This window comes from Salmo salar, chromosome 14, assembly GCF_965601325.2.
Source record: "Salmo salar chromosome 14, fSalSal1, whole genome shotgun sequence".
Lineage (NCBI taxonomy): Eukaryota > Metazoa > Chordata > Actinopteri > Salmoniformes > Salmonidae > Salmo > Salmo salar.
The window spans coordinates 37,117,501-37,144,276 of NC_138304.1; the positions used below are offsets into that span (position 1 = coordinate 37,117,501).

General features: G+C 42.6%; 2 protein-coding genes across 2 annotated transcripts in view; both read left to right on the forward strand.

Moving 5' to 3' along the window:
* Positions 1-13,763, forward strand: part of LOC100196652 (calsequestrin-like) — a 14,368-nt gene extending 605 nt beyond the window's left edge. The window contains exons 2-11 of the mRNA NM_001141681.1: positions 7,962-8,055; positions 8,770-8,870; positions 9,034-9,145; positions 9,310-9,383; positions 9,491-9,621; positions 10,294-10,339; positions 11,938-11,992; positions 12,117-12,217; positions 12,358-12,432; positions 12,817-13,763. Of these exons, the coding sequence (NP_001135153.1) occupies positions 7,962-8,055; positions 8,770-8,870; positions 9,034-9,145; positions 9,310-9,383; positions 9,491-9,621; positions 10,294-10,339; positions 11,938-11,992; positions 12,117-12,217; positions 12,358-12,432; positions 12,817-12,990 (963 nt within the window). The 3' untranslated portion in view covers positions 12,991-13,763. The remainder of the gene's footprint in view (positions 1-7,961; positions 8,056-8,769; positions 8,871-9,033; positions 9,146-9,309; positions 9,384-9,490; positions 9,622-10,293; positions 10,340-11,937; positions 11,993-12,116; positions 12,218-12,357; positions 12,433-12,816) is intronic.
* A 670-nt stretch (positions 13,764-14,433) lies between these two features.
* Positions 14,434-22,919, forward strand: LOC106569450 (uncharacterized). The gene is made up of 4 exons (XM_014140816.3): positions 14,434-14,849; positions 15,688-15,827; positions 16,252-16,336; positions 18,026-22,919. The coding sequence occupies exons 1-4, from the start codon at positions 14,585-14,587 to the stop codon at positions 19,267-19,269; spliced, it is 1,734 nt and encodes a 577-aa protein (XP_013996291.3). The 5' UTR covers positions 14,434-14,584; the 3' UTR covers positions 19,270-22,919.
* The last annotated feature ends 3,857 nt before the right edge of the window (positions 22,920-26,776 follow it).

Sequence of the window (26,776 nt, forward strand, 5' to 3'; positions counted from 1 at the left end):
GGTCAGGGGACTAGGAGGACTGGGTCAGGGGACTGGGAGGACTGGGTCAGGGGACTAGGAGGACTGGGTCAGGGGACTGGGAGGACTGGGTCAGGGGACTGGGAGGACGGTCAGGGGACTGAGTGGACTGGGTCAGGGGACTGGCAGGACTGTGTCAGGGGACTGGCAGGACTGGGTCAGGGGACTGAGTGGACTGGGTCAGGGGACTGGGTCAGGGGACTGGCAGGACTGAGTCAGGGGACTGACTGGACTGGGTCAGGGGACTGGCAGGACTGGGTCAGAGGACTGAGTGGACTGGGTCAGGTGACTGGCAGGACTGGGTCAGGGGGCTGGGAGGACTGGGTCAGGGTACTGAGAGGACTGGGTCAGGGAACTGGGAGGATTGGGTCAGGGGACTGAGTGGACTGGGTCAGGGGACTGGGAGGACGGTCAGGGGACTGAGTGGACTGGGTCAGGGGACTGGCAGGACTGTGTCAGGGGACTGGCAGGACTGGGTCAGGGGACTGGCAGGACTGGGTCAGGGGACTGAGTGGACTGGGTCAGGGGACTGGGTCAGGGGACTGGCAGGACTGGGTCAGGGAACTGAGTGGACTGGGTCAGGGGACTGGCAGGACTGGGTTAGAGGACTGAGTGGACTGGGTCAGGTGACTGGCAGGACTGGGTCAGGGGGCTGGGAGGACTGGGTCAGGGTACTGAGAGGACTGGGTCAGGGGACTGGGAGGACTGGGTCAGGGGACTGAGAGGACTGGGTCAGGGGACTGGGAGGACTGGGTCAGGGGACTGGGAGGACTGGGTCAGGGGACTGAGAGGACTCGTTCAGGGGACTGAGAGGACTGGGTCAGGGGAGTGAGAGGACTGGGTCAGGGGACTGGGAGGACTGGGTCAGACAACTGGAAGGACTCGGGCAACTGAGTGGGGTATGGTGAGGAGAGGGGATGGGTAACTGGGAGGTAGAAGTGGGACACAGTGCCTGGGTAGGGATGCACCATCACTGCTATAATTTATCAACTGGATGAGGCATGATAGTGTGTATTAAGGGGCTACGTGGATACAGACAGTATTTACAGGTAACTAAGTGTTGTTGTTAAGGGTAAGGCAACTCAAATGTGGCCTTTGAAACATGCCACAACATAAACAATGATAATATTAAGATGTTCAAGGCAATAGATTAGAAGCAAAAGCTGCAAGGGTCCGACTATTGCATGGATTGGACAGTTTACTGAATTTGAAAGCCTTTTTAGTGAATGAATTTGGTCATCAGGGTAAATGGGTAGAGGCAGACATGAGATAGTAACAGGAATTAATAATCAGCTCATGCTATAAATTGCCAAATAAGCGATAGTGCCTGGAGGGGACTGTAGGGGTACTATGTTGACTCACCTGCTGTTCCAGAAATCTCTGGGTTGCTGGAAATATCCCTGGGGTGTATTGTTTTAAGACTGACTCATGCTTTTGTGGTCTTAGATGAAATGGGAGATGGCAGGGATGGGTGTGTCTTTAAGGAATGGTGTGGGGCAGGAATTAGTGCAGCGACATAAGAAATACTGACAACTGAGACAAAAACATTTGTCACGTGCCTGTGGCATGGAGGGAGTGTGAGACACCATTCTTCACATGCAAAGTGCTGAGTCGTGAGGACACGGGATCCCATCACCAGTCCTGGCAAATGGTCGACAGTACAGATAGCAGGTGTTCGACCTGCTATCTGTACTGTCGACCATTTATGACTCAAACATGACATGGACAGAAGTAGCAGGACCCAAAGTCATCAGCTCGTTGACTGATCTGATTTACAATCCATAAGAATAATCTCTTCTATCTTCCTAACATCTATCAGAAATGTCCTACATTTCTTGTATTGATTGTAATAGGGTGTGCGGAGTAAATCCATATGTGTGTGTACATGGCCATATGTCCATTTTGATATGTGTGTGTCACCATGGGTGTTTGTGACCATGGGTCTGTTGTGTGTTTATGTGACCCTGTTCTTTGAAGTACCCCCCTCGCTACATCCATCACACACTCAACTGCCCTTTTTCTTCTCCCTGATTTCCAACTGGCCTTCCTACCAGCCAACATGCCATCCCAATAACCCCTCACGATAGGCTAAAGGTCAAAGGTTAAAGCTTCATCCTGTCACTCAAGACTTTCAGCTGCAGAACAGTCACGTTCATCCTGGTGAGAGGATTACATCCATAGCATGATAATTTAGACGTGTCATCACCTCATTTCAACAGTGTCTGACAGAGTTACACCGTAGGTCTGCTTCAGACTACAGCTCCGTACATAGAAGAAAAATTCACCCATAGAAATAAAATGCGTACATTCTATTTCAATGGCTACACCACTCCATTGTAAATCTGTTACTTAGAGAACTCCACATAGGCCTACTGTCAACACAATTCCATACGTTCAGTGAGAGATGTGCAGCTATTCCTCATTCACTCATATCTGAGCAATATGGATGTCAAGAATGTGTGTGTTGTGTGATTTCATAGACACTTTTTGATTAGTTTTGGCACCAAAGCAAGTGCCAACCTACATTTCGAATTAACTACATTGTTCAATCTTAAACCCCTGCACTCTCTCACCCTTGAAAGGGGATACCGGTTCTTGATCTCCAGTGAAATCAGTAGCCCTCTCAGGAGGCACAAAGGTTATCTCATTCAGCAGTGAAACCCATAGGTACCCCTGGATGGCCTGAAACTGAAGACAAATGGGTGTGAATGACTGGTGGTTTATAAAGAAATATAAATGCTCTTCAGATGGCTAATGAGCTAATCCTCTCAAATCCAGCTCTGCCAGGACTGGCCCAACTTCTTAGGACTACAACTTAACCACTTTGGACTACAACTTCCAGGATTCCCTGAAGAGAAACACAACACACCTCTGATGGCTGAAGAGCTATTTTGGGACTGGTGCCTCTTAAGGAGTTGTATGGTTTTCTTTTACTCATTTAATCACCTGGAAAACGAATAATGAACAAACATACCAAAGTCTACTGTAGAATTTTGCCATGACTAGGTTCCCCGGTTGGAAACAAACGCTTCAGGAAACGAACACATCCACTTGCGTGTGTGCATGTGGGTGTATATGAGTACATGTGTGCATGTATGTATGTAGGTCCGACATGTGTGCATGTATGTATGTATGTAGGTCCGTGTGTGTGCATGTATGTATGTAGGTCCATGTGTGTGAGAGACATATGTCTACTCAGCAGGGTGTTTTGATTAATGATATATTAATCATCATCTGAGAATTCTTGCCTGCCCCCTCCTCTGTATGTTATGGCACCTCGAGGCCTAGCCCAGGAGGTTCAGGCCCCAGTACTGTGGTGTCGGCTGACTGGACTGGGCTGACTGACAGACGGCTGCAGTACTGTACCTGTCAGCGGATCCTAGAGACTTGAGCGTCACCAGCACCTTGCCAAAATAGTCCTTGGTTGGTGTGGCTCTGGGTCTATATTTATCGAGTGCTGCTGTTGTGGATGTTTGTGTATCCTAAAGTGCTGTGTTGCTATTTAAAAGGTAGTAGTGCCATGACATTATGTGAAATTAATGTGCACTCTGCACTCTGTTTTGGTCTATTGCAGAGAAAGAGAAAGAGAGCGAGAGTATACTACATAGAAATAGAATGAATAGAACGGGCTTGGAACCTCTAACCCTGGCAATTTGACTGGTAACTGATGTGTACACTTGCAATAGATGTGGTAAAGAGTTACAATTAAAAAACAAATTTGACTACCATAAACAATTTCTGTATGCTAGCTATTCTAACCAGCTTCTATTCTAACTAATCACTTCTTCTAAACCTGAAAAGGGACAACTTCTACATGTTATGCAGCAAAAACTGCCAAATATATCCAAATCAGACTTAAGTAAACACATTGTGTGCCTATTCAATACCGCCTTGCACACTCTTGCCTGCATCGAGCTGATCTAGGGTATAATCATTAGTCCAAACAGTTGCAAACAAGAGTTTCTATTGGACAAGTTCAGGTATGATTATCAGCACTCTGTTCCGTTTGCTTCCGTTTAAGATTCCTTTTTACAGAATCTGCGGAATGAATACACCCATGATCACCCCCAACCACAGCTCACTTTCATAACAGCCACATACAAACAGCATGATCTCTTTGCTCATTGTATAATTCCTTCTCGCAGCTACACGCTATTCTGTGACCAGGCGAGAAAAACCTTTCCAAGCCAAACCTTCATACCATAACCGCTACACACAGCTTACATCAGGTTTTCCCAAACTCAGTCCTCGGGACCCCAAGCGGTGCACGTTTTGGTTTTTGCTCTAGTACTACACAGCTGATTCAAATAATAACTAATCATCAAGCTTTGATAATTTGAATCAGCTGTGCAGTGCTAGGGCAAAAAAACAAAACATGCAACCCTTGGGGTCCCGGGGACAAAGTTTGGGAAATGCTGGCCTACATCGTTGTCACCATAGCTACTAAAACTAACGCGTTAGTAAACCCGCTGCAATCATGCAGTACAGTGTACAACAAGCAGTGCAGGGCCCCTGTGGCAATACATTAATAAAACCAAAAGTTTACCTTGACTTGGAAGAGTTCCAGTGTTGGAAAGCCATAGCCAGCTAGCTAACATAGCATCCCTCTGTTTGAGCCGTGTGTCTCAGTAGGCTAAACTAGCTAGCTAGCTAACTATTTCACAGCGGTTTAGATGGTACGATGATTCTCTACACTATACTTGTTTTGTTACAAACTGAAATTAAGCGAACTATTAGAATTTTAGCAAGAAGGAAATGGCAGAGCGACTTCTACATAGTGCATCTTGAAGTGGAAAAATGTATACAACAAAATATAGCTAGCTCTCTATCTCTTGCGTCTCCTTCATTTTGAATATTTATTTATTCAAAACCGTTCAACTATTGTCTCTCTCTATTTGAGTCACCTACTCATCACATTTTATGCACTGCAGTGCTAGCTAGCTGTAGCTTATGCTTTCAGTACTAGATTTGTTCTCTGGTCCTTTGATTGGGTGGACAACATGTCAGTTCATGCTGCAAGAACTCTGATATGTTGGAGTACGTCCTCTGGAAGTTGTCATAATTACTGTGTAAGTCTATGGAAGGTGGTGAGAACCATGAGCCTCCTAGGTTTTTTATCAAAGTCAATGTACCCAGAGGAGGATGGAAACTAGTTGTCCTCCAGCTACACCATGGTGCTACCCCAGAGAGTACTGTTGAGGCTACTTTAGACCTTAATTGAAAAACAGTGCATATGGTTTTATCTAAAAATTATAACTTTTTTTAATGTTTCACTATTTTTATGAAATTCACTGAGGAGGATGGTCCTCCCCTTCTTCATCTGAGGAGCCTCCACTGCATTCAAATGATGCTAACTGATGTGGCTTATGCAATGGAATTCATTTTTTTGTAGCGTCAGTTGAGTTGATTCAACAAATCGCAGCACAGATTGATGGGTACACTTCCTGCTTTTTCTTCCTGCTTTGCTGCTATGGGTACACTCTCAATGGCTAATCAAAAGGGAAACATCGCGCTCTCCCAAAAGCTTGGCTAGTGTGTAAAAAAAAATGCAAATTAGGACAAACAAAAGGTGTAATGGGTCTGCACTCAAAAAGATGTCACAAGCTTACTTCATTTTGAAGAAAAAAATTCGCTGCATCAGGGACAGCGTACACAGACGTTTCGGCTTTGCAGCCAGCTTCAGTGTGTAGCTACAATTTACTTTTAATTCAAAACAGCATTTGTAGGGAACAACCGATGAGACTGTTATACAACACTGTCTACATCAGATTTTACATATCGTTTATGAGTCAGTCCTACATATTTATGAAAGGCTGAGCCTGATGTCCTTTGCAGTGGGCTATCTCATGAATTGATGCCAGTCCACCCATTATGCCATCATCGACTTGAATGGAGACACCCATTCTATTCATTATATTTCTATGGTATAATCTAGGTCAGGCAATGAGATAGATGAGGATAGCATGTCATCTCATTTAGATGTACAGTATGTGCTCCTCCCTCCTCCCTTCCCTGATTTGTCACGAAGCAAACTCTCCCATTGCACTCAGGCAAGAAACCTGCCCGCTTCACAACTCATGCCCCCAAACAGCAACCTTATATAGCTGTAGTAGTCTGTTTGGCTAAAAGCCTTTAGCTGAGTTTAGCCCTCAATCTATTTAACAGGCCGATCTAGATCCTGACCCCCTTAGAACCTCTTCATATGAATACCACTCCCCCCATGACAAATATGGACACATAACTCACTGAGCACAGACGTCAGTTCAGCGTGTAGTTTTGATTCATATTTGATTGAGTTGTCATCTAACGTGAATTCAAAGTGAAAACAACAAAAAGTCAAACCATGTCATTGAATTTAGATTGGGTGAAAAAAAAATGCAAAAAGTCCCTAAATTCATGCTTGTTGATGACTTTTCGCAAATTTTATCAATTTTCCATGTTGATTCAGCGTCATCAGATAGAATTTTTTTGTTGAAATGACATGGAAACAAATGTGTTTATGTCACGTCCTGGCCAGTATAAGGGTAAATTGTCATTGTAGTTTGGTCAGGACGTGGCAGAGGGTATTTGGTTTATGTGGTTCGGGGTGGTGTTTTTGTAGTAAGGGCATTTGATTTAAGTATTCCGGGGTTTTTTGGGCACTGTTTGAGATTTATGTAATTCTATGTTTAGTCTAGGTAGTCTGGTTCTATGTTTAGTTAATTGGGGTGGGGACTCTCAATTGAAGGCAGGTGTGGTCTATTTGCCTTTGATTGAGAGTCCCATATATTAGGGTGTGTTTGTCATTTGTGGGAGATTGTTTCTTGTCTAGCGTATGTGAGCATGAGAAGACTGTCTGTAAATCGGGAGTTCGTTTTGTTATTTTGTATGTTCATTTTGAGTTTATTAAATGTTCAAGATGAACAATCTCAATCCTGCTGCATATTGGTCCTCCTTTTCCGACGATGATTTCGCTATATCGTCTGACGACGATGACAGCCGTGACAGTTTAAACCAGTTTGTACGCAGTGGGAAGTGTCTACAAGGGAAAACCTATTCATCTGACAAGTAAATAGTGGGGACTTTAGCTGAAAATTAGCTTTCCTGGGACAGGCTGCTATTATACTATTATAATACAGTGTAATAATTCACCTCTGACATTTGGGCCGCTGTTTTACAGTTATTCACAAATAAACATTCCCCCAAAAGGTACATAATATCAAACTGCACACCAAGACATAAAGCAAGGGCCACTATTGCTTGCATCCCATGGTTTCAGGCTAGGATCTCTAGGCCTACCATCAGTGCCAACTATCATCATTGCCATGGTGTGGAACATGACAGCCTGGTTATGGGATTTTGCTATGTAATAAAATTAACTGCACAGAAGCACTTAGAACTTATCCTTCATGTCAGTCTATGTGTCTCTGTGTATGTATGTTTGGGTGCCTGCACCTCCTTGATGAAGTGCTAGAAGAGATATGTGAAAGCAGGGTTGCACCTGTTGCTATCCAAGCACCCAGTTACCCCAATGCAGTCAGCAGAACTGTTATCCCACCCCTCCGTATGCAGGCCACGGATGTGGCAACATCGTTGGTTGAGCCGGTTGTCAGTTATGAGGGTCAAGTTTCACACAGATTTAGAAAGTGCATGGACAGCGCTCTGAGTCCCAGGCTTTTATGGTGGAGGAACTGAAGGAAAATGTGTGAAATAAAACAACATTTCTGTTTGCTTTAGTGTGTACGCAGTGCACTGAGAATGACACCTGTCCCTCCAGCAAACCCACAAAGCTGAGGGTGAAGTGAATGCATATCAATTTCAATACAGAATATTCCAAAATAAACTTAAAAACAAACTCCCCAAAAGTCCTTATAAGTTCTTCGTACATTATCAGAAGATATTCCTGCTCAGGCATAAGGGTGCCACTGTGTTTTCAGTTATGTGAATGTGTTTTTTTTTCACAGCTTGCAGCTCAGGTCCTTGATGACCTTGACGATGAGGATATTGGATTTGGCCTTGTTGATGAGAAGAAGGGCAGTGTTGTTGCTAAGAAACTAGGTAAATACGCACAGAAATAGACACTATTACCGATATTCAAGATTCATAGGATTATTTATAGTTCTGAGGCCAGTTATGGTGAAATTGTCACCATCTTTCAACATGATCCATTTGTCAAAGTGTCACAATCAAATGTAGACATCACCACTGACCAGGTATGTGCTCAGTGGAGTAAACTGCTTGACTGTCTCAATGGATGCATCTCAATAGTCATACGTGGATTCCTCTCCTTGTCTTGCCTCCTTCCTCTGCAACTATCAATGTAGATAATTTCCCCTGTGGAGGGTGCTGCAGAACACTATTTCACATTTCTACTTGTTTATGTGCACGAGCTGCTGTGCGGGTCACACTTCGACAGGCTGCTGACTAAGATACCACACTCTTACGATGACAGTTTTTAGGAGTACTGTTTTTCAAAAAGGTTATTTTGAAGGAAGGGGTCACTGAGACTTACACTCTCCCAGAATTAGGAAATATATTATAGGAGAAAGCAATATGGTGAACGCCCATTGCCCACTGAGACATCACCTTTTTAATTATCTCACCTCAGTGATGATGAAGTAAAGGAAACAAGGAGAAGAAGCCACTACACTTTTGAGATGCACATCTTGTGTCATTGTGCTAAGGCAACCCATGAGCAAGCCTGACCTCTAGTGGATTCAAGGTTATGACTGGATATGTAAGCCCCGAGTTGAAATTCTGTTGTCTCCTCAGGACTTGAGGAGGCCGACAGCATCTACATTTTCACCGAGAACGAGATCATTGAGTACGATGGGGAGCTTGCTGCAGACACAATTGTGGAGTTCATCTATGATGTATGTGAGAGTAATGTCATCTATTTATGCTCTCTTTTACCTGGCTGCAATTTGTAGGAAACAGACTATTTATCCACCACTGATATATTCTGTACTGTTTCACTCTCTTTTCCCCCACCATGATCTTCCGCTCCCCATCCATCCTTCTTTTACTCTGTTCAAGGTTCTTGAAGACCCAGTTGAGATCATTGAGAACGATCCGGAGGTTAAAGGTTTCCATAACATTGAGGAGGATATCAAACTGGTTGGCTACTTTAAGAGCGAAAAGTCTGAACGTAAGAATATATAATGTATATTTAAAACATTTTATTTCTGTGTTTTTACTGTATACTATAAGTTATGTGTACATTTTATGGATAAAACAGTGTATTAACAGTGTATTTGCCAACAAAAAATCTAGATTTTACTCAGGTCTTAACAAATGCCTGTAACATTTCAGATTATTTGGCCTATGTGGACGCGGCTGAGGAGTTCCACCCACACATCAAGTTCTTCGCTACATTCACTCCCAAGGTGAAGAACCTTACCCACTAACAACTACATCCTCAAAATTACACTGGAGCTCTACTCTCTTTTAAAAGTATCCCATTGTTCCTTCAGACCAATCCTCTGTATTCCAGGTTGCCAAGGATCTGGGCCTGAAGGTGAATGAGGTGGACTTCTATGAACCCTTTATAGATGAACCCATAGTTATCCCCGGAAAGCCCTACACAGAGGAGGAGCTTGTCGAGTATATCGAGGATCACGACAGGTGAGATTCATGGCCACAGTGGCCAGAATGGCACAATACATAATGAGAAGGGTCAGGTGTTCTTTCCTCTCTTTGTGATTTGACTTGTAAAAACCCTATACCTAGGTGTAAAGGGAATTTTCAGGTGAACCAAAAGGAGAGCAGTCGTTGAAAATATCAATCAAAATCAACAGTTGCAACAGGGAGACACCTCCAGAGAAAATGTATAATCGGGCCTGTTGGAGACGGGTCCCTTTACATTCTAATCGAACAGTACTAAATGTTCTCTAAACATCAGCCCAAGAGGCTTGTACAAAGTCAAAACAAAAGACTGTAACTTTTCTGCTACAGAATGACAGAGTGTTCATAATGTCATCAATACAATAATAATCAGTGTGTCCTCGGCCCTTGTACCTTGACTAGCTCCGGCGTCCAGCCCTATCAAACGATATGAGAACAATCCATAACAGTCAGTAACAAGTCTAGTGACAATCAACCCGTACACAAATGAGTGTTGCAAATAGGTCACTGGAAGTCATGTGTATTACAGAAAGGGAAAACATATAAATATGCTAAGTATTGTGTTAATTACTCTTAACTGACTATTCCCATTAAAGTAGGACTCAAAGTTTAAAAAGTGTAACCTTGCTCAATGAACAATAAATAAATATCTGACGTCCTATTTCTTTATAGACCAACCCTGAGGAAGATGGAGCCCGATAACATGTATGAGATCTGGGTAAGCTATACCAACTATTACCATAAAAATCATCCTACAAAACAAAATGGATGATGTCTTCTTAGTAAGCATGCCTCCCCAATTTTTATTGTTATCCACCTAAGTATACTGAACAAAAATATAAACGCAACATGCTGAACAAAAATATAAACGCAACATTGAACAATTTCAAAGATTTTACTGAGTTACAGTTCATATAAGGAAATCAGTCAATTTAAATAAATTCATTAGGCCCTAATCTATGTATTTCACATGACTGGATAGGGGTGCAGCCATGGGGCGGCCTCGGATGGCATAGGGAGCCAGGCTCAGCCAATCACAATATGTTTTTCCCCACAAAAGGGCTTTATTACAGACAAGCCAGATGTGGAGCTCCTGGGCTGGCGTGGTTACACGTGGTCTGCAGTTTTGAGGCCGGTTGGATGTAGTGCCAAATTCTCTAAAACGACGTTGGAGACAGTGTATGGTAGATAAATTAACCTTACATTCTCTGGCAACAGCTCTGGTGGATATTCCTGCAGTCAGCATGCCAATTGCATGCTCCCTCAAAACTTGAGACATCTGTGTCATTGTTTTGTGTGACAAAACTGCACATTCTAAAGTGGCCTTTTATTGTCCCCAGCACAAGGTGCACCTGTGTAATGATCATGCTGTTTAATCAGCATCATGATATGCCACATCTGTCAAGTGGATGGATTATCTTGGCAAAGAACAAATGATCACTAATAGGGATGTAGACAAATTTGTGCACAACATTTGAGAGAAATACGCTTTTTGTGCGTATGAAAAATGTCTGGGATTTTTTTTCAGCTCATGAAACATGGGACCAACATTTTACGTGTTGTGCTTATATTTTTGTTCAGTGTATATATGTGGCCTAAATGTGCAAACACGGATGGAAATACACTTGTAGGTAGTCTATACATTTTAAGAAGATAAATTGTAGAAATATGCGGGGTTTAGGATTTGGTGGCTGTGCTAACTAGTGACGACCCAACGTACGCTTAGCGTCTTGTGCCAAATACATTTTATTTCCGGGGAAAGCGTGGTGCGTAATATGGTAATATCTCATTATGTAATATGGGGGAAAATAAAATAATGCTAACAGTGAGAGATATTTGTTGTTATTATCTTATGAGTTTTATGCTACACCCACACAGTATTGTACAGCTAACCTTATGGGGACACACAATTCAGTCACATTCAAAATCCTATTTTCCCTAACTCCTAAACCTAACCCATACTCTTACCCTAACCATAACCTTAACCCATAAACCTAACCCTAAAACTAACCCTAGCTCCTAACCCTTAACATAATTCTAACACTAACTCTAACCTTAAACCTAAACCCTAGAAATAGCATTTGACCTTGTGGGAACTAGCAAAATGTCCCCAGTTGGTCCAATGTATGTTTGTTTACTTTTCTTGTGGGGACTTCTGGTCCCCACAAGAATAGTTAAACATGTCCACACACACACACAATAATCCAGATCACAAGTCGTTTTCAAATATTTTTCTAAAAATGACTAAAATGTATATTCCCCATCCCAGTTTTCTTACTTGGTGTTAGTGCGTTTAAGGAGTCTGTCTTTTCTTAGGAGGATGACATTGATGGCGAGCACATCATTGCATTCGCAGAAGAGGATGATCCAGGTACAGAACCAAAGGGGAGGCTAATGAGTCAATAGGGCTGGGTGGGGGAGGATGGAACCATTGTCAGCGAGAGGGGTTTCATAAGGCTTTATGTACATTTGACACTTGACCTTTGACTTCCCAGATGGTTTTGAGTTCCTGGAAATCCTAAAGGAAGTAGCAGAGGAGCACAATGATAATCCCAACCTCAGCATTGTCTGGATTGATCCAGATGACTTCCCGCTGGTAAAATCATGGTCATGGATGGTCACTTATCAATACAATATAATCCATCTATCCAATTTCCCACATTAAATATGGGGGATCGTGATATGAGATTCTGATTGCTGTTGATTTCTTCCTGGAATATTATCCATCCTCTTTAGCTTGTCCCATACTGGGAGAAGACCTTTGGAATTGACCTAGGCTCTCCCCAGATTGGTGTTGTGGATGTTGAAGATGTGAGTAATGTTTCTGTCATGTATGAGGAGTCATGAGGTTCTATTCATAGAAATAGAATGAATAGGACAGGCTTGGAACATCTAATGCTGGCAATTTAACTGGTAAACTCATGCGTACACTCTGAATGTATTTTTTTGTAATGTCAATGTGTTGTTCAGTTGATTCAACAAATTACAGCACAGATTAATGGGTACATTTCCTGCTTTTACTTCCTGCTTTGCTGCTATGGGTACACTCGCAATGGCCGGCAGTGCACCCATTATGCTTTTACTGACTTGAATGGGGATGCCCATTCTATTCATTCTATTTCTATGGTTCCACTAGCATTTAAAAACATTCAATAGTCTATCTTTGGCACTGAATTGCTTTTTGTCTCTCTATAGGCCGACAGTGTATGGATGGAGATCGACAATGATGACGACCTACCAAGCGCAGATGAGCTTGAGGAATGGATTGAAGATGTTCTTTCAGATGAAATTGATCCAGATGACGATGACGATGATGATGATGACGACGACGACGACGACGATGATGATGATGATGACGATGATGAGTAAATTGTTGATCTCATCATTTCACTGGCCTATGTCTAAATCTAGCCAATATAATAGAATTGGCCAATCACATCATCTCCTTCCTCAAGTTTTCCTTGACCTCTGTTGTAACACGTCATTAAGTTAAATATGTCTGCTCATATGGACATCCTCATGTTTTCAACATCCTTGCTCAGAGCATCTTGTCAAAATATTGTTTTATTTTTTCCCCTTTGCTTTGAATCCATGAAAGACAGTACTTTCTCAGAGCCCCATTTTTTTATTCACACCACACCTGTAACTTTGCCATCCATACAATATGAAAAGGATACAAAAACTAAATTGTGAAAATAAGACTTTCAAAATACAGCTATTGGATATTCACTAGCACTAAATCTTAAAACACCTGATGCTTCTGATTTTTATATTTCAAACAAATAGAGGGGTTACTTTGTTGATGCATTTTAAGTCCATCTGTAAACTTGTTGTCTGAATGTATTTTATTTTTTGTTTTATTTTCTCTAGATTAAATGTTCGCCCCTCTCCTAACTTGTCAAATCCAAGGGTGCAAGCAGGCTTTTCCTACATACAGGTCATGGGTCATACCAACCTACTCTGTTGAATTATTGTAACTTTAGTTGGTAAGCTTTTTTTCTTCTTGTGCACTGAAATGTGCTGTAAATCACATGGATGTTTTCTACTGACAAAGAAATATAACAACAGTATTCCTTTTTTTTTAAACAAGAAAACTTAAACATACTGTAAAGGCTCAAAATAAATGACAGCTTGGAAAAAGATTTGAAAACGACTTGTGATCTGGATTATTGTGTGTGTGTGTGTGGACATGTTTAACTATTCTTGTGGGGACCAGAAGTCCCCACAAGAAAAGTAAACAAACATACATTGGACCAACTGGGGACATGCTATTTCTAGGGTTTAGGGTTAAGGTTAGAGTTAGTGTTAGAATTATGTTAAGGGATAGGAGCTAGGGTTAGTTTTAGGGTTAGGTTTATGGGTTAAGGTTAGGGTAAGAGTATGGGTTAGGTTTAGGAGTTAGGGAAAATAGGATTTTGAATGTGACTGAATTGTGTGTCCCCATAAGGTTAGCTGTACAATACTGTGTGGGTGTAGCATAAAACTCATAAGATAATAACAACAAATATCTCTCACTGTTAGAATTATTTTATTTTCCCCCATATTACATAATGAGATATTACCATATTACGCACCACGCTTTCCCCGGAAATAAAATGTATTTGGCACAAGACGCTAAGCGTACGTTGGGTCGTCACTAGTTAGCACAGCCACCAAATCCTAAACCCCGCATATTTCTACAATTTATCTTCTTAAAATGTGATTTTAAACCTAACCTTAACCACACTGGTAATATTAAATGAAATGTTCATACATTTTTACGATTTACTTTGTGGCTGTGGTAACTAGTGGAAACACGTACTTTTTTCTCTCCATTAAACGTCAGAGACACGCCCCCGGTTTCTCAGACCATGTGGTTGATGATAAACACAGTTTAATATCTCCCCATGTTAAGCTTTTTGGTTTTAACATTTGTTCGATTTTAGTTAGATTTTTTACCGCGCGCTCACTATTAGCTGTCAGCATGTCTGTTTCCGACGATGTGAATTTTGAAACCCAGATTGCGTCTGTTTTGGATTCACTTGCAAAGGTGGCCGTCGTGGAAATAACGAAACTGTTCGAGAGTCGCTTCCTTGCTTCGGGAACCACTATTCTCATTGAAGGGCGGAGGGAACAAAATGAAACCCTGCAAACAGTGGACGCTGTAAAAAAGTCTGGCAAAAAATGTCTTCGCAGTATCGGAGTTCAAGTGGATGAGGAGACAACAACGTTCTCAGAGCTCCATGAAAGTATGTTAGCTAACGTTAGTATTACTTCATTACACTGGTAAATCCATGGTAACGGAATTACGCAGAAATTCAGATATTTTTTTCAGATATTTTTTTCAGATTAACATGTATACCAAACAAAAAACATTGATTTCAAAGTTTAGCAAACCATACAACTCAATGCACAAATACTAATTTTAACAATTTCCACTGACAATTTTACAAAAACACATTTACAGGAAGAACTGTGCAGATAAAGTTTAGTAACAGAATGAAAACTGACATTTTACCATAATTCTGTTACCAGACTGCATCTGCACAGTTGATGTATTTACTGTGTAAATTGTTCAAAGTAGCCATTGTGCATAGAGTTGTATGGTTTGAAGTCAATGTTTTTTGTTTGGCATACATTTTGTAAAGTAAAAGAGTCTCATTGTCCTGTAGCTAACATTGTTGCTCTGCAGAGAGTGCAGTGAAACGTTGTTAACAATCTCATCAAAACAATTCTTCGGATACTTTGAAGCAAGTATACAATCATGTATGCATTTGAATAAATACACACTGTTTAGTATGCATGATGACTCTTATCATCTTTCTTTCTGAAAGTGACTGTTGAAATCCATTTTTTATTTATTTTATGACTTGATGTTGGACAGAGTTACTGCAAAACATGATGACTGACAAAATGTCAACAAACAACATTTTGGAGGCAAAAAATAACAAAGAAATACACAATTACTGATTTGTTTAATCTCTTTCTTGTTATTATTTTCAGTACTGATCTGCACCATGCTGTCTAACAAATGGAATGTTTGTGTGCTTTGCTTTCTACCCCTCCCCTTTCCCATGCATTCTCCAGACCCAAAACAGTGCTTGTCCTTGGAGGGGGGCAGTGGTTCTTTGAATGGGAGCAGTGAGGAGGAGGGTCCTGCACATCGTATACCCCCGCTGAAGGCTAATCAGCCTGCTGAACTCAAGTGCTCTGTTCTAGAAGAGAAGGTCAGTGAGTTGTTTGGGTTAAAGGGATACATTGTGATTTTGGCAATGAAGTCCTTTATCTACTTCCTTAGAGTCAGATGAACTTGTATCATTTGTATGTCTTTACGTGCATTTTGAAGGAAGTTGCTAACTAGCATGCTAGCTGTTACCATAGACTTCCAGCCATTGTGCTAATGCTGGTTAGCATTGGCTCGCAAAACTACCTCAAACTTCCTTCATGCTGGATGTAGAGACATAAAAATAGTATCCACGAGTTCATCTGACTGTGGGTAAGTAGATAAAGGGCTTCATTGTGAACCATAAGATGTGTTTGTTACTAGGACTAATGCTCTTTTGACTTGTAGGCTTCAAGCTAATTTGATTAGCTGACACCTGTATTACACAATCTAAGTAGTCGTCTTTTTGGCTTGTCATCTGTCATCAGGTTGTGGAGATAGTGGAGGGGAGCAGTCTGGAACCAAAATCTTCAACAACCACTGAGCCAGAAGAAGAACAAGTGATCTATTCTGGTAAAAAACACATTTATTCTAGGAGGTGGTAGTGAAGCTATAGACACTGAAATATACACTGCTCAAAAAAATAAAGGGAACACTTAAACAACACATCCTAGATCTGAATGAAAGAAATAATCTTATTAAATACTTTTTTCTTTACATAGTTGAATGTGCTGACAACAAAATCACACAAAAATAATCAATGGAAATCCAATTTATCAACCCATGGAGGTCTGGATTTGGAGTCACACTCAAAATTAAAGTGGAAAACCACACTACAGGCTGATCCAACTTTGATGTAATGTCCTTTAAACAAGTCAAAATGAGGCTCAGTAGTGTGTGTGGCCTCCACGTGCCTGTATGACCTCCCTACAACGCCTGGGCATGCTCCTGATGAGGTGGCGGATGGTCTCCTGAGGGATCTCCTCCCAGACCTGGACTAAAGCATCCGCCAACTCCTGGACAGTCTGTGGTGCAACGTGGCGTTGGTGGATGGAGCGAGACATGATGTCCCAGGTGTGCTCAATTGGATTCAGGTCTGGGGAACGGGCGGGCCAGTCCATAGCATCAATGCCTTCCTCTTGCAGGAACTGCTGACACACTCCAGCCACATGAGGTCTAGCATTGTCTTGCATTAGGAGGAACCCAGGGCCAACCGCACCAGCATATGGTCTCACAAGGGGTCTGAGGATCTCATCTCGGTACCTAATGGCAGTCAGGCTACCTCTGGCGAGCACATGGAGGGCTGTGCGGCCCCCCAAAGAAATGCCACCCCACACCATGACTGACCCACCGCCAAACCGGTCATGCTGGAGGATGTTGCAGGCAGCAGAACGTTCTCCACGGCGTCTCCAGACTCTGTCACGTGCTCAGTGTGAACCTGCTTTCATCTGTGAAGAGCACAGGGCGCCAGTGGCGAATTTGCCAATCTTGGTGTTCTCTGGCAAATGCCAAACGTCCTGCACGGTGTTGGGCTGTAAGCACAACCCACACCTGTGGACGTCGGGCCCTCATACCACCCTCATGGAGTCTGTTTCTGACCGTTTGAGCAGACACATGCACATTTGTGGCCTGCTGGAGGTCATTTTGCAGGGCTCTGGCAGTGCTCCTCCTTGCACAAAGGCGGAGGTAGCGGTCCTGCTGCTGGGTTGTTGCCCTCCTACGGCCTCCTTCAAGTCTCCTGATGTACTGGCCTGTCTCCTGGTAGCGCCTCCATGCTCTGGACACTACGCTGACAGACAGCAAACCTTCATGCCACAGCTCGCATTGATGTGCCATCCTGGATGAGCTGCACTACCTGAGCCACTTGTGTGGGTTGTAGACTCCGTCTCATGCTACCTCTAGAGTGAAAGCACCGCCAGCATTAAAAAGTGACCACAACATCAGCCAGGAAGCATAGGAACTGAGAAGTGGTCTGTGGTCTCCACCTGCAGAACCACTCCTTTATTGGGGGTGTCTTGCTTATTGCCTATAATTTCCACCTGTTGTCTATTCCATTTGCACAACAGCATGTGAAATTTATTGTCAATCAGTGTTGCTTCCTAAGTGGACAGTTTGATTTCACAGAAGTGTGATTGACTTGGAGTTACATTGTGTTGTTTAAGTGTTCCCTTTAATTTTTTGAGCAGTATATTTGTTATAAACTCTTTGTATATAAAGGGTTGAGGGTACTATTTAACAACTATTTTATTTTCTGTCCTCCAGCCACTGTGGATCCAATCCACCTCTATGTTCCTGTTCAAAGCTCCCCAACTAAGCAGAAACCCCAGCCCCTCAAAACAGAAACCGAGAATGGAATCAACATAGAATGCGAGACTAAAGTCATCTGCCAAATGGTCCCAAAGGCAGAGGAGGAGGACATAACACGACAGCCTACATGTAAAGAAAAGCCTACCCAGGTGGAGCCCCAGCAGGCCAGTTACAGCACCGCCAAAGGGACAGCCTACAGCCCGTCCTCCTCAGATGGGGCTTTGGCTCCTGTACAGGCTAAGAGTAAGTTGAAATTTATGGATGTAACGAACCCTCCCTCTGCTATAATGAAGAAAAAGGTAGATTTCAAGCTGGACCAGACGAAGAAGAAGAAGGTGGACTTCAAGCTGGACCAGACGAAGAAGAAGAAGGTGGACTTCAAGCTGGACCAGACGAAGAAGAAGAAGGTGGACTTCAAGCTGGACCAGACGAAGAAGAAGAAGGTGGACTTCAAGCTGGACCAGAAAAAGAAGAAGAAGGTGGACTTCAAGCTGGACCAGACAAAGAAGAAGAAGGTGGACTTCAAGCTGGACCAGACAAAGAAGAAGAAGGTGGACTTCAAGCTGGACCAGACAAAGAAGAAGAAGGTGGACTTCAAGCTGGACCAGACCTCCTTGGAGCAGAAGTTGACGAGGCCTTGCTCTGTCCAGCTGGTGAACCTGCTTTTGGTGCCCGGAGGAAAGAACTCTGGAGGGAAGAAGGCTAATGGTAGCAACTGTAATGGCAACAAGAGGTTCCCCATGCCGAAGGATCTCAAGACCCACCAAGGCCTCCACACAGGCCGACGCCTCTGCTGCTTCACTCAGTGTGGGAACGGTGTCTGGCGGCTGCAAGGGGTCCTCTCCTCAAGCCGCGCCCATGGCTGCAAGATCTGTGGGAAGCGCTTCAAGCGCAGGAAGATCCTGAGGAGGCACGAGCGCTTCCACACCGGTGAGAAGCCCTACTCCTGCTCCCAGTGCTCCAAAACGTTCGCCCTGCGGAAAAGCCTCCGCAGGCACGAACGGTTCCATACAGGGCAGAGACCTCACAGCTGCCCCCAGTGTGGGAAGAGCTTTCGTCTCAGGGACAATCTGAAGGCTCATCTGCGCTTTCACACTGGTGAGAGACCTTTCACCTGCTCCTTCTGCTCCAAGAGCTTCAGAATCTTCCGGAATCTTGAGAAACACAGCATTGATCACTTGGGAGCGACAGCGAAATAGCACATTTTCCGGCGAAAGACAACTGTGCTAAAAGCATGAGCAGCCTTTTGTAGGCCACCTTACAAAACTGTCCTACCTCTAACTGAAACTACTAAATGTCCATTCCTCATTATAACCAACCCTGTTGGTTATTTTTGTTAAGGTGCTATGATGGTAAATTGCCATTATGAGAGATGGGGACAGTGGAGAGATCTGAAAGGACACAGTCAACCATACTTTATAGGTTTGGATTCTCCAGAATGATCATCACAGTATAAGCTTCAGTGGACACTGATGTTGTTGACAGCCATAATGTTCTAATACGGTAAGGGACGGTTTTCCAGACACAGATTATACCTAATCTTAAACCAAAAAATTATTTCAATGGACTTTTTCTATTGCGCATGCTGGACTAGGCTTAAAGGGACTCTTCAGGATTTTGGCAATGAAGCCCTTTATCTACTTCCACAGAGTCAGATGAACTCATGGATACCATTTTTATGACTCTGCATTCAGTTTGAAGGAAGTTGCTAACTAGCACAATGACTGGAAGTCTATAGTAACTGCTAGTAGATAACATAGATTTCCGGTCATTGCTCTAATGCTAGTTAGAATTGGCTTGCGAAACTACACTACATGACCAAAGGTATGTGGACACCTGCTCGTTGATTTCGGAATGAGATGTTCAAACTTTACAGTTGGCACTATGCATTGGGGCAGGTAGCGTTCTCCTGGCATCCGCCAAACCCACATTTGTCTGTCAGACTGCCAGATGGTGAAGCGTGATTCATCACTACAGAGAACGCGTTTCCACAGCTCCAGAGTCCAATGGTGGCGAGCTTTACACCACTCCAGCTGATGCTTGGCATTGCGCATGGTGATCTTAGGCTTGTGTGCGGCTGCTCGACCATGGAAGCCCATTTCATGAAGCTCCCGACTAACAGTTCTTGTACTGACGTTGCTTCCAGATTCAGTTTGGAACTCTGTAGTGAGTGTTGCAACTGAGGACAGACGATTTTTATGCGCTTCGGCGGTCCCATTCTGTGAGCTTGTGTGGCCTACCACTTTGCGGCTGAGCTGTTGTTGCTCCTAGATGTTTCCACTTCATAATATAAGAACATATAGTTGACCGGGGCAGCTCTAGTAGGGCAGAAATTTGATAAACTGACTTGTTGGAAAGGTGGCATCCTATGACGGTACCATATTAGAAGTCACTGAGCTCTTCAGTAAGGCCATTCTACTGCCAATGTTTGTCTATGGAGATTGCATGGCTGTGTTCTTGATTTTTATACACGTGTCAGCAACGGGTGTGGCTGAAATAGCCAAATCCACTGATTTGAAGGGATGTCCACATAATTTTGTATATACAGTTGAAGTCAGAAGTTTACATACACTTAAGTTGGAGTCATTAAAACTAGTTTGTCAACTACTCCACAAATTTCTTGTAAACAAACTATAGTTTTGGCAAGTCGGTTAGGACATCTACTTTGTCCATGACACAAGTACATTTTCCAACAATTGTTTACAGACAGATTATTTCACTTATAATTCACTGTATCACAATTCCAGTGGGTCAGAAGTTTACATACACTAAGTTGACTGTGCCTTTAAACAGCTTGGAAAGTTCCAGAAAATTATGTCATGGCTTTAGAAGCTTCTGATAGGCTAATTGACATAATTTGAGTCAATTGGAGGTGTACCTGTGGATGTATTTCAAGGCCTACCTTCAAACTCAGTGCCTCATTGCTTGACATCATGGGAAAATCAAAAGAAATCAGCCAAGACCTCAGATAAAAAAATTGTAGACGTCTACAAGTCTGGTTCATCCTTGGAAGCAATTTCCAAACGCCTTAAGGTACCACGTTCATCTGTACAAACAATAGTACGCAAGTATAAACACCATGGGACCTCGCAGCCGTCATACCGCTCAGGAAGGAGACACGTTCTGTCTCCTAGAGATGAACGTACTTTGGTGCGAAAAGTGCAAATCAATCCCAGAACAACAGCAAAGCACCTTGTGAAGATGCTGGAGGAAACGGGTACAAATGTATCTATATCCACAGTAAAACGATTCCTATATCAACATAACCTGAAAGTCGCTCAGCAAGGAAGAAGCCAATGCTCCTAAACCGCCATTAAAAAAGCCAGACTACGGTTTGCAACTTCACATGGGAACAAAGATCGTCCTTTTTGGAGAAATGTCCACTGGTCTGATGAAACAAAAATAGAACTGTTTGGCCATAATGACCATCATTATGCTTGGAGGAAAAAGGGGGAGGCTTGCAAGCCGAAGAACACCATCCCAACCGTGAAGCACAGGGGTGGCAGCATCATGTTGTGGGGGTGCTTTGCTGAAGGTGGGACTGGTGCACTTCACAAAATAGATGGCATCATGAGGCAGGAAAATTATGTGGATATATTGAAGCAACATCTCAAGACATCAGTCAGGAAGTTAAAGCTTGGTTGCAAATGGGTCTTCCAAATGGACAATGACCCCAAGCATACTTCCAAAGTTGTGGCAAAATGGCTTAAGGACAACAAAGTCAAAGTATTGGAATTGCCATCACAAAGCCTTGACCTCAATCTTATAGAACATTTGTGGGCAGAACTGAAAAAGTGTGTGCGAGCAAGGAGGCCTACAAACCTGACTCAGTTACACCAGCTTTGGCAGGAGGAATGGGCCAAAATTTAACCAACTTATTGTGGGAAGTTTGTGGAAGGCTACCCAACACGTTTGACCGAAGTTAAAGAATTTAAAGGAAATGCTACCAAATACTAATTGAGTGTATGTAAACTTCTGAACCACTTGGAATGTGACGAAATAAATAAAAGCTGAAATAAATAATTCTCTATTCTGACATTTCACATTCTTAAAATAAAGTGGTGATCCTAACTGACCTAAAACTGAATTTTTACTAGGATTAAATGTCAGGAATTGTGAAACTGAGTTTAAATGTATTTGGCTAAGGTGTATGTTAACTTCCGACTTTAACTGTATATGCAGAGACATGAAAATAGTATCCATGAGTTCATCTAACTCTGGGGAAGTAGATGAGACTTCAATGCCAAAATTAAGTATCCCTTTAATCTGGGTCTGGAAAACTGGCTCTAGGTCTTTACACTGTATTTCGTTGGACAAAACACAAGGGATCTAGGCTGAGATTAGTTTGAGATTATTCTCAAACCACGATCTGTGTTCATGATACTTTTCTTCACTTTGTTGTAAATACAAACAGATTGTACCTTTGTGTATCTTTGTTCATAAATTGTTTGAGAGATGGGTGTAAAGTTTGATACTTTTATCTCTAACTCTTTACTAAACCATTATGCCAAATACTTTAGTAATGCAGCAACTTTCTCTCGTTCTTTTTTATCCATACTGCTGTGTTTGTCAGGTAAACATCCTCCTTACTTTTTCCTTTATAGAAGTAGAGAAGTTTTTCCAAAAACACATGACTTAGTTCAAAATGGGAAGTATGATGTATCCTTTTAATGTGTAGAGAGAAGTTATTTCATATGTATTATGCAATTATAGCTGATGTCTCTGGCTTATTTTCTGAAGATATTAGAAATATATTACTACATGGCTTTTTTTGTCAACTAATTGTATTCAATTCTACCCCAAAAGGCTGTAATGTTCCAAATAAAAAGAAAAATGTTTTACTGGAAAATAGTTTTTGTAATCTGCGTGAAAAGACTATTCAAAGGTCTGTGTTTTATTATATGGATTTTGGTAAGTACTGTAGTAATCTTGTGGGAATTCCTTATTGTTACAAAATCACAGCCACAAGTTGGCCCTTTGTCTGGCAGTAAAAGACATCACCTGTATTTTTGGTTTCACTAATGACTTTTAAACATTCACACAACCAGACACTTCTGATGTGCCGGTCTCTGTTCCCTTTGTTCCAAAAGTTCATGTATGTTACAGTAGCATATTCTATTTTATAGCATATTCAAAAATTCTAGCCACAAAGATGTCATAACTGGTCCTTGCTATCCGGTTTCCTTGGGACATCCCTACCCCGTTGAAATTTAAAACGGTAAGGGTTAAAGGAAAATTCCACCCAAAAACGATCTTGGTTTCATTAGTCCATTGTTGATATAGTCCCAATGTTTTGCATGTCAGCGATAAGTTTTCAAGATGTATTACTTTCGAAATACAGAAATACAGCCGGTGTCATGCATTTTGCAACATATGAGTGAGCTTTGCTTTCGCTTTTGAATGCTTGAATTGCACAACGAGAGAGGGAGAATCTCAATTTCACACTCCTTGCGTCCTCTCTCCTCGCCTCTTCAAAACTCATTGGATGAGAAAGGCAGAGGTCTCTCCACTCTGACCTTCTCCAATTGTTTTTTTTAGAAGGAGGCAAGGATAGAGGATGTGAGGAGTATCCAACTGAGACTCTCCCAGAGAAATACACACAGGCAAGGACTCACGGACGACCTTATAGGTAGGTTATTTTGTGTGATTTAGCTGCACAGACCTTCCCATGGCTCATTACCTACTGTGTTAACATGCCATTCACTTCAGCAGGTGGCTTCCATTGAAACGGGCAACTTTGAGCTCCACCCACAGCAGACTGCAGAGATACTTCCTTTCCTTAAACCCTCTGGGATTCCACTCTACGTTTCTGCCTTCTGCTCCAATCGTCTTTGAACAACAGGAAGGGAGCAAGATGGACAAAAATGTACCATTCCTCCCTCAAGGAGAACCCAGCTGGAGGTGATGCTGATATGCCCAGTGTGCCAGGACATAAGGACTGGTGCCAGCTGCCTCGTGGGCACAGCTACTGTATGGTGTGTCTGGAGGGCGTGATAGACTTTGCCTCGGATATGCCCTTCCACTGCTCATACTGCGGGGCCATCATTGGGGTCCAGGAAAGCTATGCTACCCCTGGCTAACATCGCAGAGGGCTAAAGAGAAAACCTGAAGGTGCTCCTCTCTCTTTGTTCACAGTTCTGGTTAATTACTTTTGCCAAGACTTCTGTTGCTGCATTTATCATTTGTGTCTTGATCTGTCACTAGATTGGTTTGGTTGACTTGCTATGACTGTGTCATAGCAGGTTACAGCCTTATCCTAAAATGGATAACATTGCTTTGCCCCCCACTCATCAATCTACACACAATACCCCATAATGACAAAGCAAAAACAGGATTTTAGAAAATGTTGCTAATTTATAAATAAAGAAAATACCAAACACTGATAGCACATTTACATAAGTATTCAGACCCTTTACTCAGTACTTTGTTGAAGCACCTTTGGCAGCGATTACAGCCTCAAGTCACCTGTATTTGGGGAGCTTTTCACATTCTTCTCTTCAGATCGTCTCAAGCTCTGTCGAGTTGGATGGGGAGCGTAGCTGCACAGCTATTTCAGGTCTCTCCAGAGATGTTTGATCGGGTTCAAGTCTGGGCTCTGGCCGGGCCATTCAAGGACATTCAAAGACTTGTCGTTGTCCTGTTGGAAGGTGAACCTATGCCCCAGTCTGAGGTCCTGAGCGCTCTGGAACAGGGTTTCATCAAGGATCTCTCTGTACTTTGCTCCATTCATCTTTGCCTCGATCTTGACAAATCTCCCAGTACTTGCCGCTGAAAAACATCCCCACAGCATGATGCTGCCACCACCATGCTTCACCGTAGGAATGGTACCCGGTTTCCTCCAGAAGTGACGCTTGGCATTCAGGCCCAAGAGTTCAATCTTGGTTTCATGAGAACTGAGAATCTTGTTTCTCATGGTCTGAGAGTCTTTAGGTGCCTTTTACTGAGGAGTGGCTTCCGTCTGGCCACTCTATCATAAAGGCCTGATTGGTGGAGTGCTGCAGAGATGGTTGTCCTTCTGGAAGGTTCTCTCATCTCTACAGAGGAACTCTAGAGCTCTGTCAGAGTGACCATCGGATTCTTGGTCACCTCCCTGACCAAGGTCCTTCTCCCCGATTGCTCAGTTTGGCCGGGCAGCCAGCTCTAGGAAGAGTCTTGGTGGTTCCAAACTTCTTCTATTTAAGAATGATGGAGGCCACTGTGTTCTTGGGGACCTTAAATGCTGCAGACATTTTTTGGTACCCTTCCTCAGATCTGTGCCTCGACACAATCTTGTCTTAGAGCTCTACAGACAATTTCTTTGACCTCATGGCTTGGTTTTGCTCTGACATGCACTGTCAACTGTGGGACCTTATATATACAGGTGTGTCAAATCATGTCCAATCAATTGAATTTACCACAGGTGGACTCCAAGTTGTAGAAACATCTCAAGGATGATCAATGGAAACAGAATGCACCTGAACTCAATTTCGAGTCTCATAGCAAAGGGTCTGAATACTTATGTAAATAAGGTATTTTTATTTGCAAAAAAAACCTGTTTTCGCTTTGTCATTATGGGGTATTGTGTGTAGATTGCTGAGGATTTTTTATTTATTTAGAATAAGGCTGTAATGTAACAAAATGTGGAAAAAGTCAAGGGATCTGAATACTTTCCAAAGCCACTGTAGAACAGCTCTACAGCTTCTTAGACTTGCTTTCAATGCGAATGACAGATCTATAACCCGTGTTTCTATGTGAATTTGGTTGGGTTGCCCAAAAAGTTACATATTGCAGCTTTAACAGATTAATTTCTGATTTCATTGAAGGCTAAGATGACTGAGTGTGTATTGTGACTGCTGTCCAGAGAAACAGAGCCTGGCATTGAAGACGTGTCGCTGTGGCAGGAGCATGTCCAGCATCACCTGCAGCTCCCTGCCAACGTGGGACATCCTCTGGTCAAACCCCTAGGAGACCTGAGCAAGAGGAGGTACCCTGAGCATGAGGATGAGGTGCTGAGATACTACTGCTCCATGTCTGGACAAGAAGCAGATGAACCTCGTCTTGACGTCCAATGTTCTGGGGAGAACTGACTGTGTTAAAAAAACAAATTCTGTTACCATATTTCAACAAGAATAAATGTGGTGTGGTAAGTGGCAGTGACTTTCTCATAAAAGGAGTACACTTCCAGTCAGGTATGCACGGTAGAAATCCCCGGGTTTGTTGGAAAAAAAAGAGAGCAAACACAAACAGGCTCTTTTAGCCTTAATCTGAGAATCATGTCACATACTTCAGATTAGATCAATGTTATTATCCCAGGGGGAAATTAGTTTGGTCATGTGCTTAAAATACATAATATATAAAAGAGAGAATGATACACCACCCAGATACTCTGCCCATGCAGAATGATTGGCACAGTATTGTAATGTATAATTTGCAGACAAACTAACACAGGAATAATTGCACTCTTCAAACACAAGTATAGATATAGATCTGTGAGTATCTGTGCAAATGAAATGTACTGTATATAAATGTGTTTCAGGCATTTATGGAGCAGCAGTTCCAGTTGCAAGAGGCTAAACTACAGGAATGCAAGGACTCTCATAAAGTTGAAGACTTCAAAAATATAAACACAACATGCAACAATTGAGATACAGTTCATATAAGGAAATCAGTCAATTAAAATAAATTCATTAGGCCCTAATCTATGGAATACAGATACCTAAAAAAAGT